General features: G+C 42.3%; 1 protein-coding gene across 1 annotated transcript in view; it reads right to left on the bottom strand.

The window, feature by feature from the left end:
• Nucleotides 1-6,806: 6,806 nt before the first annotated feature.
• TMEM233 (transmembrane protein 233) overlaps nt 6,807-17,135 on the bottom strand; it is a 126,845-nt gene continuing 116,516 nt past the window's right edge. Inside the window, exon 3 of the mRNA XM_073582848.1 lies at nt 6,807-7,865. Within this exon, the coding sequence (XP_073438949.1) occupies nt 7,854-7,865 (12 nt within the window). The 3' untranslated portion in view covers nt 6,807-7,853. The remainder of the gene's footprint in view (nt 7,866-17,135) is intronic.

The raw sequence follows: 17,135 nt of genomic DNA, 5'->3' as shown, positions 1-17,135 counted from the left end.
ATTGGACAAAGAAATGACATCATAACTCTTTTTGTTGTTAAATAATAGATCTTTATTTAGCTTACAAAAACGCATCAAATCCGGGCGGATTTTTACCTGCGTTTTCTGCCAAGAGGTGCAGATTCTTTTCAGAAAAATTCTGCAGCCAAATCTGCAACGTGTGCACATACCCTAAGAGAAACAGTATGATTTACTGCTTTTTATGAACATTACAAATAAAAGTCAATGATATGGTTTTGATTAGCTGCTACGGATAAGAACATATTGCAACAAGCCCTATTGTAACATGTTAGTGGTAGCAGCTGGTCAACATACTTAATTCTACTCAAGATTAAGTGATAAAATGTATATAATAGCATTAATAATTAATGAGAAGATTGAAGTTTATGCTGTTGGTTTGGCCCTCCAGAGTAGTCAAACCTAGATCTACTGTACGACGGATGTATTCTTCCTTAGACGCAGTGGTTCACAGAGCCACTGTATGGCGATGCAGGCAGTGCTTGGGGCCGAGACTTCAAGCATACAGCACCATGTGCATGAGACCGGAATGAATTTAAACTAACATACATTATAGAGCTTCAGATACATTGCCTTCAAAGTGTTTAACCTACAATCTAAAAAATATATAAGGAATTTGGTAAAGTTGTGTGTATGCCCCTTACATGTCAGGGGCTACTGTGATCCTAAAATTAGTACATGTTAATTTATCCAACAGCAATTAATGCAGGTTTGGCAATAACTGTATATTAAATATTGGGTTTCATAAAACAATTTTCCATATTATTTTCAGATATGGGCTCCACACACTATACACATTTTTCATTCTTTGTGTATATGTCTTCACTTTGCGTGTATGTCTTCACTTATGTATGTCTTCACTTTGCGTGTATGTCTTCACCCTCCACAGCGCTTTCATATGTAGAGACATTGGGTCGGTGACTCATCTTTCTCAAGAACACCCTCAGCTTCAGTTTAACTCAATGAGACAATGGCATTCACATATACAGTATTGAAGTTGATGGCATGGGTGTCCTATTCAGGTTATTTCTAAGGGTTGACGAATAGAGCTGGATCAGGAAATGCTGTAATGAATAGTCTTGAATGCATTGGACAGGAACACTAGGGAGGCATCTAACAAAGCTCTACTGTATACATCATTAGATTCCTCCTCCAGATTTTATGTCATAAGCGAATGTAACATCATGGCAGTTCAGTTTGTCCGTACAGCTTGGTTTTCCTGTAAGCGTCGTCATCGTTAACTGTGCATTTGAAAATTAAAACACTTTTACAAGTGAGAAATTAAAAACCGTATATTTAGAAGTCCCCGATCTAGAGTTACAGATCCAAATACAGAAACACTGCAGTCTTGCAAAATGCAGCTGTCTGAACCAAGTGGCAGGTGCTAATCTAAGTACAAGCTGAGGCCAGCACTTTAACCCGACCATCTGTCCATGTTCATAACAAGTGGGAGAACTTACAAGAACATCTCACGCTCTTTCCTAAGACATTCATATAAAGTTATTCTGCCTTAGATTTTAGAAATTTTGCAAGACATTCTGTTCAGTGGGCATCAGATTCAGCAAGTGCTTTTCTTTAATGGCATAATTTGGTTCCTCGTGTCCAACCCATCATCACGTATTATTAGATGTAGTTGATTTGAAAGAACATGATTCTTATGTAAAATCTAGATCTTGTACAATCCTGAAACCTCCTATGTATGTAGAGATATACACAGATCTTTGGTTATATCTATGTATTTATTTTTGTTTAATAATTCACCTCTTAAATAACTTTGCGATCTATGCCTTCTTCTTTACAGGAGACTTTCTTTCCGTGTCACCTGCTCTCCTATTTTATATGACTTGGCTGAGTCTGCTTGTAAATTTTATACTGGAGAGTCCCTTTTATGGGGCCAAAAATAAATCTAATATTGGTTTTGGATAATAGGATAAAGATGATAATTTAAATGAATGTGAGTATAAGGGTAAGTCCCCACCCTCATGCCTGGATATGTTGGGCGCCATAATTTTGTGGCAGTTGCTAGTATATAAAAAGTATGGGGTGTATGCACCTTTCAAAAGTATTTGGTGCATCAAAATTTTGTCTTTTGCATTAAAAATGATGCATAAAAAAGCGCGTTTTGATGTGTTTTTTTTTTTTAAGCGTTTTTTCCCATTGATTATAATGGGTGTAGAAAATTGTTAAGAGGCTGAAAGCATTTGAAACAGATTTGAGACAGATCTGAAACTGCTTCTAATCTGCAAGGAAAAAATAAGTAACATGTGGATAAGATTTCAGAAATGTCATTCACTTTGCTGGTTCAGTAAAATGCTGTGTTTTTAGCGGAAAAAAACCCAGAATAAATGCGTGGAAAAAGACATGACGTGTCAACATACCCTTACAGGTTTTCCTCCTGCTCATGTTAGTGGCGCCTTCCTCACAGACTGCACAGCTCTCCTTTTCCAAACAAAGGCTGCTGGTGGAGGAGCATCAGACCAGTCCTGTTCACCAGCCTTGTCCAATAGAAAAATGCTTCACATGAGGAAGCAGTTATAATTGGAGGAGGCTGATGGGCAGGACTGATCACATGCTCCTCCACCAGTAGCCATTGTGGGGAAAGGAGAGCTGTGCAGTCAGTGAGGAAGGCGCCACTAACAGGAGCATTAAGTGTATATTCAAACGTCATGTTTATTTCGGCACTAACAAGTAAAATAAACCTGTAATACGTCTATATTAGTGAGGGCCATAAAACCATATCCACAATACACTTGCTAAAATAAAGATAAAGTGGACAAACCCTTCAATTTTTGTTTTTACCATTTAAGATTCTTTATGCTATCTGCTCTGTTTTATATGCTTTGGATCTTGTAGAAACATAAGCCCTAAATAAGCCTTCATGCTAGTTTTAACCGAAAATCATTGTAACAACACAACTGTCGAGTGCCTGGGACCAGGGGCTCCTTTCCTAGCCCTAATATTAGAGGGCGCCCTAGCTTGCCCTGTTTCCCACAATACTTCAGATGGTGAAGACGCCGGGGCCTCCGCCCTTGCCTTATCCCCTAAGTTAGCCCATTGTCTGTCCCCTTCCCCCACCCAGGGAAGTGGGGGGCGCTACTGTTCACTGCAGTACACCAACCGGACAAACATGGTAACAAAGACAAGGGTAAACTGAAAACTTCACACACACAAAATTTTCACTCACATATAACAGAGGACTCCATCAGGGTGTTTAGGAAGGGGAAGAAAGCAAAACAGGGAAGGATAAGGAACTACCAAGCGTACAAACCAAACAAGAGTCGTTTCTAACTCCTCCAGTTCTCCTTCTCATACCAACTTCTCTCCCTCCTATTGTCATGAAGCAAGAGCTAACTCAGACAAGGATTTGGATATAGAGCCCAAATTTTACAGGGAAAAGGAGTGGCTAACCGATCACTGCTGAACACAGGAATTTCCAACATGGCAGATTAACCCCTGTTCTTCTGGAAGAAATAAGACACATTTAATAAACCAAAGAAGTGCTTCTTCTCAGTGGCGGAGTAGGAGCAACCAGACGCTGCTGTCTTCTGGCTCCTCTCTGTTGCGGTAACCCCATGACACTCATATTGTAAGTTGGTAAGTTTATATTCTATGTTTACCAATAGGCTTCCTTTGTATTTTAAGGTTAGCTGTAATCTTTTAACTGAGTGATACAATTTATCCATGAAGCAACAGTCAGATATAAACCTCAGGATTTCCATAACCCAACTCTAATGGCAAAGGCTATTTTTCCATAGGAGCCACTATTATATAAACGTAATAAAAAATATAAATTAGTATCTAAAGCGGCATCAAAATTTGTGGGTTCAGTTGTTAATACCTAATGTTCTAACTTGCTTTCCACAAAGTTTGTACAGTTGAAACCAGAAGTTTACATACACTATATAAAAAGATACATGTGTATGTTTTTCTCAGTATCTGACATGAAATCAGAATCGACCTTTCCCGCTTTAGATCAATTAGGATTACCATAATTAATAATATTTGCCAAATGCCAGAATAATGAGAGAGAGAGAATGTTTTAAGGCATTTTTAATACTTCAAAGTCAAAAGTTTGCATACACTAAGATTACTATGCTTTTTAAACAATTCTGGACTGTCCGTATGATGATGTCATGTGTCTGGAGGCTTCTGACAGGAGGAAACCCTCACAAACACAGGGAGAAGATACAAACTCCTTGCGAGTGTTGTCCTTGGTTAGATTAGAACCCAGGACCCCAGCACAGTGCTAACCACTGAGCCATCGTGCTGCCCTGCCTTTTTCCGGTATACCGCCACATCCACCTCCTCCTCCTCCTGCTCTTGAACCTGTTCTTCCTGGTTCAAGATTCTAATTCATTATTTCACCTCTGATTAGCGTAGGAACAGGATGTTGCTGTAGTGGGGGACAGTATTAGGTTGTATGAGTGTGCAGTTTTCAAACAACACTCAATGTGGTCTATGCAACAGTGTCTGTGATATTACCGTGCGTAACTAAAAGTTTTTAAAATCTTTAACTGTGTCAGTGCCTGTACGAGTAGTGTGCCTAAAAATAATTGTACTCTACCTTTGTGGGCGGGCCTAATGCTCATTAAAAGATTTTACTACTCATTCCAATTGCAGAGTCTCGCAATGTAAACTGCTGAGAAGTGGTTAATTTGCTTGACTGCTGCCTTCCTTGGATGTGGTTCATGGTTCTCAAACTGCCTTTACAAAATAGAACCCTGATTCTCCGTTACCTGTGTGTACTCTTCTACCCCACCTGTGAGCCGTTTGAGATTGGATGGCTGGAGTGTCTCCAGTTCCGTCACTTTGTCTTTCATCGGGTCTCCTCTTAATCATGGCCCCAGTTCGAACAAACAAGAAAATAGAGTACAATTCCATTATCCCTAGCTGAAGCATTCAGGCGTGGTTACCTGTTTTGAACTATTTTTTTCAAGGGATACACTTTGGGCTCTCGGGCAAAAGCATCCCAAGGCAAAGGGACTGGGACTGGTGGTAGCAGCCTCACGGCGGACCGCCAACTATATCCAGAATCAAACCACAAGCTTTTTATCTGTGACTGCTCTACTCTACGCTACTAAAGATAAAAGTTTGACTCTGTGGGTGAAATTTGTAGGTTGCTTTTGTGCTTTTGTTGGGGTACTCTTTCCCATGCTCTGTGGATGACATTTTTAACTAGACTGTTGGTACCGTAGCAGACCGCCAGCTCGATCTCAGGTCATACTAACAGCTTTTCATCTGTGGCATTTATATTATATGCTTCTGGAGCAGACACATTGGAGCTGTGGATGTACTGTACCCCATTGTCTGGTTGTGATATTTTTAATCAACTTTCTCAGGAAAATGGGAAAACATACACTGTGGGTGAAATTTGTTATCGGTTTCTGTGAGATAAATGTGGAAACATGCTCTGTGGGTGAAATTTTTAACTGGACTGGCAGTAGCAAGCCTCAATCTCTGTGAGGGCACTGTTAACTGGTAGGCGTCGGGTTTCTGCGTCTGCTCTGCAGGAATCCAGAGCCTCACATTCTGCGGTCTCCTGCTGTCTATCTACTGCAGAGGAGATTACTTTGCAGCAGACCGCTCGAGAGACTATGTCCCTCTGTGCTCCTACTGGGCATGCTCACGAAGCGATCTCCCATTGGAGATCGGGAGTCATATGCTCAGGTCCTGTTTCTGATCTCATTGGTCCATCTCGGAGATCTGGAAGGTCCCGCATGGCTATAAAAAGCGCGCATGACCGTTCGGCCATGCGCTACTATAGGCTATACTTGCTAGATGTGTGAATGGTAACGTATGTATAATTCTGGTGACTGACTCATTTGAAACCCCTTCCCTCTGATATTACGCATGTGGATAGGGAATTAGTTTTGCAGTCAGCACCAGTCAGTGGCAAGCCTTAGGCCACTGTGCACACCGCACCTCTACAGTAGCGTGCGACATTGCGCTTGCTTTCTAGCTTTGTCATCAAGCGGCAGTGTCCTATGCCGCGCTGCAGTTGCAGCCCTTCTTGGTGTTCGCAGCAGCAATATCGCACACACGGTAGGTCTAGAGGGACGCAGCTCCTCTGCCTTGGGTCCTGCTCCTGTGACCAGATACCGTGTCTGCATTTACCTGAGGCCTGTGACACTAACAGGCTCAGCGTTGTTGTATGTTTATGTTGCGGCGCCTCTGTGTGTGAACAGAGCCCGCTCTGCGCACTTCGGGTGAAGTTGAACCCGTGCGCATTATACCGCCATATTGCTCGTCTGTCATTACCTAGAAGTGGTGTAACACCTACTGCCGGTGGACCCCGAGCGGCGAACTAACTTTATTATTTATTTTTATTTAGTGCGTTCCGCCGTTCCTAACAGTTAACATTTTTATGTTATTCATTTACTTCCTATTTTACCATGGTTGTTATGGTGACCGAACACCTTTAAGTCATTTTACTATCCACATTTGTTTGAAGGGCAATTGTCCTGCTCTTACCCCCATTTAGCTTCCTTTTGCAGCCCCTAGCCCTGACTATGACCATTTTACAGCCATCTTAAAGCACCGAAGTTTGGGTCCCTATTGACTTCTATTGGGTTCGAGTCCGGGGGGGTCAAGTGCGGGCCTGGGGGTCAAGTTTTTACTGGATGTTTGGCAAACCCAAACATCCATGGGTCCGCTCAGACATTGAGCAGGGGGTTTGACACAATGACCCTGGAGGTCCCTTCTAACTCAACCATTTTATGATTTTATGATTCATCACTATTAAACACACATTTTTAGATCATTAAAAATAATGCACAGATCACTGCCAATTTATAGAATAAACATTTAATCCTCTCAAGTACAAAGTTAAGAAAATCTACAAACCAACAGTTACAATATAAATACAGCAAAGATATCAAAATAATTACATGGATACAGAGGACATTGCACTTTTGTCATTTCCAATTTAATTTTGCTTGAAAAAGCATACACATATATACGGCTAAGGAGAATATCACTCCTGTAGGAAACTTCATATACCGGAGATTACACCATGTATGATCTATTGGAAATTTTAGCAAAGTGGTATTAAACTTTATTGCTTTCTTCAGAAATCTTAAAGTCAGTCTCTTGGGTGCAGAATGAATTTGGCAGATTATCATTTAAGGGACACAATATTATGACAAATATTTGGCTGCCCTTGAAAGCTTTCTCCTAGTTTTAAAATGCAGCAAACATCATAAGATGTGATTGCAGAGAATATTATTTTACCTTATAGATTGTAAGCTTGCGAGCAGGGCCCTCACTCCTCCTGTAACTGATGAACTTTGTGTTACTTTGTGTTGTCTTATTACCTGTACATGTCCTTGCTTAATTGTAAAGTGCTGCGGAATATGTTGGTGCTATATAGATAAAATTATTATTATTACAGTTAGCTGATGTCATTAGCACATAGAAATATTTTATCATCCAGGAAACATTTTGCGCTCTGGATCAGGGCCTAGGAAAGTGTCATATTTTCCATGATGTAAATTAGAAGTTGTGTCTCTGTAATTTAATTCTAAAGTCTCTTACCAACAGAGTCTTCCCAATCCTTTTGGATATGCCAAAATGCAAAACAAAAAACTTGACAAATACTTCTTGAGTTTTTGACATTATCATATAGATGGATGACGGATGTAAAAAAATGATTTTTCTTTTAGTGGCTGGAGCCACAAATACAGTATATATGCAAACACACACACTGATAGATAATTTGCCTCCTGCATATGGTTGTCTCGGTGTTCAAGTGCAAAAAGTCGCCTCTTCCCTTTTGCAACCGCAAACAGCCTGAGTGACGTCTAGTAAAATATAATCTTCATACTTTTGCGCCGCCTTCAAACTGCATGCTGGGAAAAAAAAGAAACATGAATAAATCACGAGTTAGTAAAATCTATTATTCGCATGCTCCAAAAAATCTTACTCTTAATAGGTCATAAAAATGGCAGGAAGTGGGCCCCCTGCTGGAGAACTCCCTCCTCTGAGCTGTGAGACGACTCTTGCCAATGAACTAATTAATGGTCTGGCAAACATGAGATACCCATGTATAACTAAGACACCAATGCATCAGAATGGCCATCAAGTAATGCTACATTTCCAATTTTGTCACCTCTGCAGGGAATGTAGCTGTGTGGCTATCATTTGCATAATTACTAAATTATAGATGATGTCAGCGTCGGACTGAAGCACCTTGGGCCCACCAGAGAAAATCATTCTTGGGGCTCACTATGTACAGTAGCTACATAAAAATAAATACAAGACCACCAATTGTGTGGTAAAACGTGCTAATATCAGGGTATAATATAAGGTAGTACACGTCTTAATTATGTAGCAGGGGTTGAGGTAGAATCATAGAGGGGTAGTCCCCTCATGCAATATAATGTAGCCTCCCTCATAAAATATAATGCAGCCCACCTCATAGGGTATAATGCAGCACCTCACAAAATATAATGCAATCCCCTCATAAGGTATAGCGCAGTCCCCACCATAGAATATAATGTAGCACCCTCATAGGGTATAATGCAGCCCCCCTCATATAGTATAATGCAGCACCACCACCGAATATAATACAGCCCCCCCATAGAGTATACTGTAGCCCCCTCATAGGGGATAATGCTTCCCCCTCATATAGTATGATGTAGCCCCCCCAGAATGTAATGTAGTCCCCTGAGGGAATAATGCAGCCCCACCACAGAATATAATGTAGCCCCCTCATATAGTAATATGTAGCCCCCCAGAATATAATATTGTCCCCTGAGAGAATAATGCAGCCCCACCACAGAATATAATGCAGCCCCCCATAGAGTATACTGTAGCCCCTCATAGTATGATGTAGTCCCCAGAATATAATGTAGTCTCCTGAGAATAATGCAGTCCCCCACAAAATATAATGAAGCCCCCTGATAAAGTATAATGCAGCCTCTGTCAACCCCCATCATTGTCCTCATCACCAATGTCGGACTGGGGTGCTAAGGCCCACCGGTAACACTGTCATTTGGGGGCCCACTTTTCACATGCATACAAATAAAACACTACCCTCGTCCACAAATATACCTATATCTCTATATAATAATAAACTAGGTAGTATGGTTAATTAATAAGATGCTGCTTTTTTCTTTACAGAGTGAATCAATTGAATTATATCAAGTACTGCCCATATAGTGGGGTTGGGGGCCTATATCTGCACAGGGGCCCAACGGGTAATTCCCCTGTTACCCTATGGGCCAGTCTGAGCTTGCTCATCACCACCTCCATCATTGCCTTCTCCCCCACCACCATTATTGTCCATTTCATCACCTCCATCATTGCCTCCCCCCACCGCCATCATTGCCCATCACCTCCATCATTGCCTTTCCCCACTATCATTGTCCATCACCTCCATTATTGCCTCTCCCCACCGCCGTCATTGTCCATCATCTCCATCATTGCCTCCCCCCACCATCATTGCCTATCACCTCCATCATTGCCTCCCCCACCATCATTGCCTATCACCTCCATCATTGCCCATCACCTCCATCACTGCCCATCACCTCCATCACTGCCCATCACCTCTATCATTGCCTCCCCCACCATCATTGCCCATCACCTCCATCATTGCCTCCCCCATCGCCATCATTGCATATCACCTCCATCATTGCCTCCCCCACCATCATTGCCCATCAACTCCATCATTGCCTCCTCCACCATCATTGCCCATCACCTCCAACATTGCCTCCCCCACCATCATTGCCCATCACCTCCATCATTGCTTCCCCCACCACCCCTCTCTCACACACACACACACACACACAGCACCGCATCACTCTCTCACACACAAAAAAGCACCACATCACACACACACATGCAGACACACAGCACAGCTCACCTCCCCACATCAGTAGCACATCCTGGCGTCCTGCTTTCTGCCCGGCAGCTTTCTGTCTGAGACAACGTACTGGATGGCGACGTCATCCAGCCGGGCAGGAAGCAGGCTGCTGGGATGTGTTTCGGGGAGGTGAGCTGTGCTGTGTGTCTGTTGTGTGTGTATGTGTGTGGTAGGGCTTTACATGCGGGCTAACGCTGCCCACTATTAAATGGAAATGGTATTCACGCCTCTCCACGCCCATAGGAGCGCGAGGAAGCATGAATATTCATTTCACTTTAGCAATGGGGACAGGACCCTGTCTCCTGCTGCTGCTACGCTGGCACAGAGCAGGCCCCCTTGACTCAGGGTCCCCATAGCCACTGGCTGGAGGCCCCTCGAGCAGCGGGAGCCCTTGGAGCAGTGGGGGCCCTAGGCAGCTACTGGCAAGTATGCCAGCAGGTGTCAGTGCCTGGGCTCATCGGAGAATCCTCCGGTTCTCCGGTGGGCCAGTCCGAGCCCCATTAAGTTTAGGCAATATTTGTTTTTTCTCAATCATAGGTGGAAATCAGTGTTTTTTTAGAAAATGAGGTGACCATTACTAAACCGTTTAAAACTGAAAATATTTTTTTCCCTTGCTTCTGGGAGATTCATTCCCATCTTTAGAAAAAAAAAATGTGCACAATGAAAACTGATTAATTATGAATAAAGATGATGGCTATTTAAATGTGGGTGAATTTTATATTTGATTTAGAATACCTGACTGAACATGAATACTTACAGCAGATTACATTAGAATCCTATTATGATTTAAGTTTGGTTAGAATTAAACAGTTTTGGTCTGAATGTTACAGTTGTAATATACAAGCTAAAACACAACTGTATCTCGAGAATGAAAAGTCCCAGTCATGGTCCTGTGGTCTATTGCAGTCATAAATACAATCTACAACCGTTTCCATGCTTCTTAAAATGTATAACTGCTCTTAGAGGCAGAATTTTAATAATAGGCATGTTAATACGTTAGAGTTTTTAAAGGTTTTCCCATTACATGAAGCGATAGTATTCTAGGATTTGACGTAACATAAAGTGATAGCATATTATGTGGCAGGGGTGAAGTTTTGAGCGGTGCCCTTTCTGGGCCATGGAGGGTGTCCAGTGGGCCAAATAGAGCACAAAAAAGCAACATTATTATAAATGGCAGGGTGTAGGCACAAGGTATGCTTACATGAATACATCACCAGAACCACCATCAGTACTTTAATACATTACCAAAATCAAGTGTTGAGTGTTTGAGGAGGATGGAGAGATTCTGCTCAGTTTCTACTACAAAAAATAAGTGTGATCCTTTGCTAGGTGAAGAGAATGGGGTCTCAGACTGCGCTGCTCGCCTGTCAGGATGATGTACCAGAGGAGTCCAAGTGGATGTAATAGAAAATAGACTTTATTAGAAATAAAGTCTATTTTCTATTACATCCACTTGGACTCCTCTGGTACATTATCCTGACAGGCGCAGGCTGATGCCTCATTCTCTTCACCTAGCAAAGGATCATCACATCGAGGCTTGCAGCAGGCGCCAATGCTAAGTGCAGTGGTTGTGTCTCACACAACCATAATAGGTGAGTGAATTTGATTATCCCTCATGAATGTTCCTTTTATTTCAGATAAGACCCTATGTGCACTCTATATTCCTTCTAGGTACAAAAAATAAGTGTGAACATACGCTAACTTATTCTGTATTTTTGGAGCAGAGATTGAGCAGAATCTCATCAAATACTCCTCATAATCTCAAAACAAACCAGTGTAGCTGGGTAAAAGAAGAATTTGCTGGTAGAGATTTACTGTTTTCCCTTGATAATCTGATTTCTCTTGTTACTCCAGTAGACTTACGTTTTAAAAAGGGGTCAAGAGAAAAACTCAAGGAGTAGTTCTTTCACTAAAAACCTTCTGAATTTAGAAATTATCCCTGTGGTTTATTCTCCAGGAAATTCTTTCCAGCAGAATGGAACTATCCCATTGGAGATCAAGAACATTTTAGCCCAAAAATAGGTGACATGTTCTCTCATCTCTACTTCAGTGGAAACTTTTAGCTTGGGCACATACTTGTTTTCTTTGTTGTCAAGCAGGAATAAAACAAACTGGAGAACCCCTTTCCTATTTCTGTTATTGGCCTAAATAGAAACAAGACCTCAAAGAGTCATCTTCTGTGTGCACAGTTCAAATCTTCCCATCAGGCGCCTCTTGGTTGTTTACATCTTCTACCTTCTACTCAAAAACCTTGGGATGAAATTTCCATGGGCTGTGTTAAAAATCTTCCTAAGGTGCAAGCGTTTACTGCGATCTTGGTAGTGGTTACCATTAGAGTTGAGCGACTTTGGTCGGATCGGGTTTCGTGAAACCTGAATGAAACAAAATAAGTTTCAGATGAAACTCGTCCGACTAGAGCAAAACAAAGTCGGAGTTTCGTCCGAAACCCGACCCCAATGCAAGTCAATGGGAAATAAAAGTCGGACGAAACTCTGACTTTTTTTGCTCTAGTCGGACGAGTTTCATCTGAAACTTATTTTGTTTCATTCGGGTTTCACGAAACCCGATCCGACCAAAGTCGCTCAACTCTAGTTACCATTTTTCCAAGATGTATTGTTTTATTCAGTTACCTGGACTTCCATGTGCCCTACAGCTGGCCCAAGTGTTTTCAAAGAAATTTTATCTAGTTCCAAAGTCTTCCAACTAGTTTCTTTGATGTGCAATTTATTTCCAGTTCTCAAAAGGGCAGAGCAGAGTACTGCCTGGACGCCGGGGTGAGTATAATCTAACTCTTTTTTCTTCTCTTTCAGGTTACATCGGGGGCTTATCTACAGCATTACAGAATGCTGTAGATAAGCCCCTGATGTCGGTGCCGGCAGCTCATATACGAAAAAAGGGGTGACAGATTCCCTTTAAATATCTCCTTTGCCTATCACCCCCAAAGTAATGGGAAACTGAGAACATCAAGTCATTTTATGGAACAATGCATTCAGATTTTCTCTAATTTAAAAAAATGGCCATATTTGCTAATTTGGGCTGAATTTGCCCACAGCAATTCTGTTTGAGTCTTCATGGACACCTTCCTTTGTGATAGTCTATGGTCATGAGCTTTATTTTCCCTTGTCTATTGCAACCAAGAATCAACTTGCTGCTGTGAACAGTGTCTCTCAGGACATATATGACATCTGGATTAAAGTGCAATCCAGTTTGACATTCCAAGTTATTTTTTTTTAACAGTTTGACTGCGCCCCTACTTGTATATGTTTGAGGAAAAGGTGTGTGTAAATGGGTGTGGCTTAAAAAATGAGTGTGGTTTTCCTACACACAAACACAGAACCTGTTAAAAATTTGAATCCCACCCCTGGATACACCATTTGAAAGGTAAACTTGCCCCCTTCAGAAAGAAAATAGCCAAACAAACCACATATCCACGATTTGATCACAAAATACAGTTTAAACATTAATTTTCATAGACCTGCAGTAAGGAAAAATTACATGCAGGTGGCACCACAGTACCCCAAAGCACACTACCAACACATTTGTAAACATGAACAGCTTTTTCGCTGATTACTTCGCCCCACACACACACATGATACACCATTTGAAAGGTAAACTTGCTTCCTTCAGCAAGAAAACAGCCAAACAAACCACACATTCTCGATTTTATCACTAAATACAGTTTAAACATTCATTTTCATAAACCTGCAGAAAGACACAATGACTTGCAGGTGGCACCTCAACTGGAAAACATTTTTTGGCCTCTACTTATCAAAACAATTTATTGTATTACCAATCTACATATATAAATACCTGTCTGTGTTCATCAGCTCATGAAATACATTTACATTTGACCAGCTTGCTTTTTCTGAAATTGCCTGCGCCCCCGACGACCAATGTGTGAAAATTTCCCACGGGTGAAGCTAGTAGTTCTATTATTATAATTATTTTTTAATTTAGCCAACATTTTGTTTTTTTTCTTGCAGCTGAGCAAGAATTACAAATTTAAGTATGAATCCAGTGTGTGTGTGTGTGTGTGTGTGTGTGTGGGGGCGCACTATAAGAAATCACACAGTGAATGTGGCACTGTGAGAGACATCATGGATGAGGGGACACGGCGGGGAATCATAATCTAGGAAGGAGGAGGCATAAAATTGTGTGGGGGGTCACTGTGAGGATATCAAACTGTGAGGGGAAAATGCACTGTGAGGACATCACACTATGTGTGGGGAAGCATCTTTGGATCATTAATCTGTGTGGGTTTGGTCACCTTTGGGACTCTCAGTACATATATGACATCTGGATTAAAGTGCAATCCAGTTTGACAGCAGCTAATGCAAAAAAGTTATGATAAACACTGTTGGCCTGTTACCGACATTTGTCGTCATGATAAGGTTTGGCTTTCCCTCAAAAACATTTGATTAAAGACTCTATGCAGGAAGCTGGCCGCTCAGTTTAATTTTTTTTTCAAATTCGTACACAAATCAATCTGGTCACCTTTGAAGCTACCTTCAACTTTGAAGATAATTAATGCGTTTCACACTGCCTTATTTGGTCCTTTGGTTTGCAACAAACTCTCCTCTACTATAAAGTAAGCTCCTGATTCAACCACTGATCCTGAAATGGAGTATTAAATTAACTAAATTCTGAACTGTAAAAATGTTCATGGACTGAATACAGTATTGAAAACAAGTAATAAATAAGACATTAATGCTCCAATTTTACCCAAGAAGTTTTAGGCCAAGCACACTTTTTTTTTTTGTTTGTCGGACTCTTAGTGGCCCCAAAAAGGGAAGTATTGTCGCTCACCTGATCTTCCTCAAGCACTGGGCTTTGCTTCTTGATTCTTTCTACATTCAACACCCTCTGTGGTAAACCATTCCCCTGTTATGTCATCATCCATGGTCTTATACGGCTCAAGTGGCTGTGTACGTCCCGCGTACATAAGTTGTAGCGCACATCGCTACTATGTGCTTCCCAGAAGTTAGGTCACACTCCCCACTTGGCTCTACTGTAACTAAGTGTATAGTTGTTTTCTCAGCTGGTCCTGGCTGCTATATAACAATCAGCTTCTACTTCTTCAGCTTCTACCATCAGCTAAATCCTGCTATTCCTGGTGCTCTCACACTCAACTCTGCTGAATCAAGTTACCTGATAATTAGTTTCTTTTATTTCTGGTGTTGTCTGCACTCACAACCCCGCTGTTCCTTTGTGATACGACATTCCTGAAACAAGGTACCAGATTCCTTACACAATTATGCTGCTCCTGTGTGTTATTGCACTCCTGCAACAAGGTTCCAGATTGTCTACACTTCTCTGCTGTTTCCGCAATCCTGCAATAAGATACCATTCTTGTATGTTACCGCTCTCCCGCAATAAATTGCCAGATTGACAAACTCTCCTGTTAGAGTGTGTTCCTGCACTCCAGGTGCAAAGACTTTGGTATCCAGAATAAGGGTCTGCTCATATGGTATACACTCAGTGTTGCTGTGTCATCTTAAAGGTCATGTTTGAGGTACCATATGTTCCTGTAATAGCTAATTAACTGAGTGACCAATGTAAAAGTGTAAAGCAACAATAGAATCTATGCGATTATTTCTAAACACTGTTTTTCGGTGATTCCTTTGTATCTCCGTTCATACTGCACCAACACACACAAATGATACACCCAGGGGTGGGATTCGGCCGGTTCTCCCCGGTTCGATGGAACCGCTTGTTAAAAAAAGCAGCCGGTTCCCCAAACCGGGGAGATTCAGAGCCGCGATCTGGTACTGGCGATCCAAGTAGCTCCGCTGCCTGCAAGAGAAAAGAGCAGCGGAGCTGCAAGGATCCATCCTGCTTCCCGCCCGCCGCCCATGCTTCCTGTCTCTGACACAGAGAGGAGCTCCGCTGAATGACATAATCATTTAGCGGCTGCTGCTGTGCCAGAGCGAGGAAGCGCAGGTGATGCTGCGGACAGGTGAGAGGTGCTGCTGTGTGTCTGTGTGTGTGTAGGTGGAGCCTGGCCCTGGAGGAGAAGGCAATGATATGATGGGGACATGGGGAGAAGGCCGTGATGGGGAGAGAAGGCCATGATGGGGGTGATGGGGAGAGAATGCCATGATGGGGTGATGGGGAGAAAAGGCCATGATGGGGTGATGGGAGAAAGCCATGATGGGGTGATGGGGAGAAGGCCATGATGGGGGTGATGGGGAGAAGGCCATGATGGGGGTGATGGGGAGAAGGCCATGATGGGGGTGATGGGGAGAAGGCCATGATGGGGGTGATGGGGAGAAGGCCATGATGGGAGTGATGGGGAGAAGGCAGTGATGGGAGTGATGGAGAAGGCAATGATCGGGGTGATGTGGAGATAGGCAATAATGGGGGTGATGGGGAGAAGTGTTGAGTTCATTTTCCCCTTCACTGAGGCCCGATGAACTCCCTCTTCTGGTAAAGAAAGGTAGTGAGCCTGATTATCAAACACCTGAGCCTAATGATGATGACTGGCTGAGTGGTGTTACTGACTGGATATAAGGCCGCCGACGCCCTTCTGCCCTGCGGGTGATTTCTCTGAGGAATTCTTGGAGACCAGTCTGAATTCCTGCTCTTCTAAAGCTAAGTTTTCTGCTCTGCTCTTTGCATTTGTGTTTTGACTTTGTTTTGCTTTGTTTTTCTGGATTTCTGCCATTCCCTGCTGGGGTGAGCTGAATTCCTTTAGCTCTGTCTTCAGAAAATACCTGAGTGCTGATATAGTTTTTTGAAGCCTAGCTGCTTCAGGGTCTTTTTCCATATCAGCCTGTTGGCTTATGTCTTTGATAGGGTTTTGGCAGATTGCAGACAGCAACCTTCCTTTCCTGTCCTGTTTAGTTAGTTTGGGCCCCATCGTTTGCTCAGCCTATCTTTCTATTTGTGTGAGTGTTTTTTCATCTTGCTTCACCGTCATTATATGTTGGGGGCTGCCTTTTACTTTGGGGTCTGCTCTGGGGCAGTTTAGATTTCCTTTTCTGTCTTTAGGCTATTTAGCTCTCCGGCTGTGATCGAGGGGTCTAGGGCACCATAGGAACCCCCCACGGCTACTGCTAGTTGTGTTGATAGGTTCAGGGGTCTGCAATCTGATAGTTGCCAACTTCTCTGGTTTTCTGGACGTAGCTTCTATTTTTGTGTCTGCCTCCTACGGTGACTCTTTCATAACAGAATCACCCGCCATACCGCAGATCCTAGGGTACTCAATAGCAGGAAAGAATTGTAAAAAAAAAAAGTGTGTATATTTTTTCCTCTA

Source organism: Dendrobates tinctorius, unplaced genomic scaffold, assembly GCF_039654945.1.
Source record: "Dendrobates tinctorius isolate UK_male_01 unplaced genomic scaffold, ASM3965494v1 ptg000073l, whole genome shotgun sequence".
In the NCBI taxonomy this organism is placed as follows: domain Eukaryota; kingdom Metazoa; phylum Chordata; class Amphibia; order Anura; family Dendrobatidae; genus Dendrobates; species Dendrobates tinctorius.
Note: the sequence above shows the minus strand (reverse complement) of the source record. Positions and strands in the feature narration are given on the sequence as shown.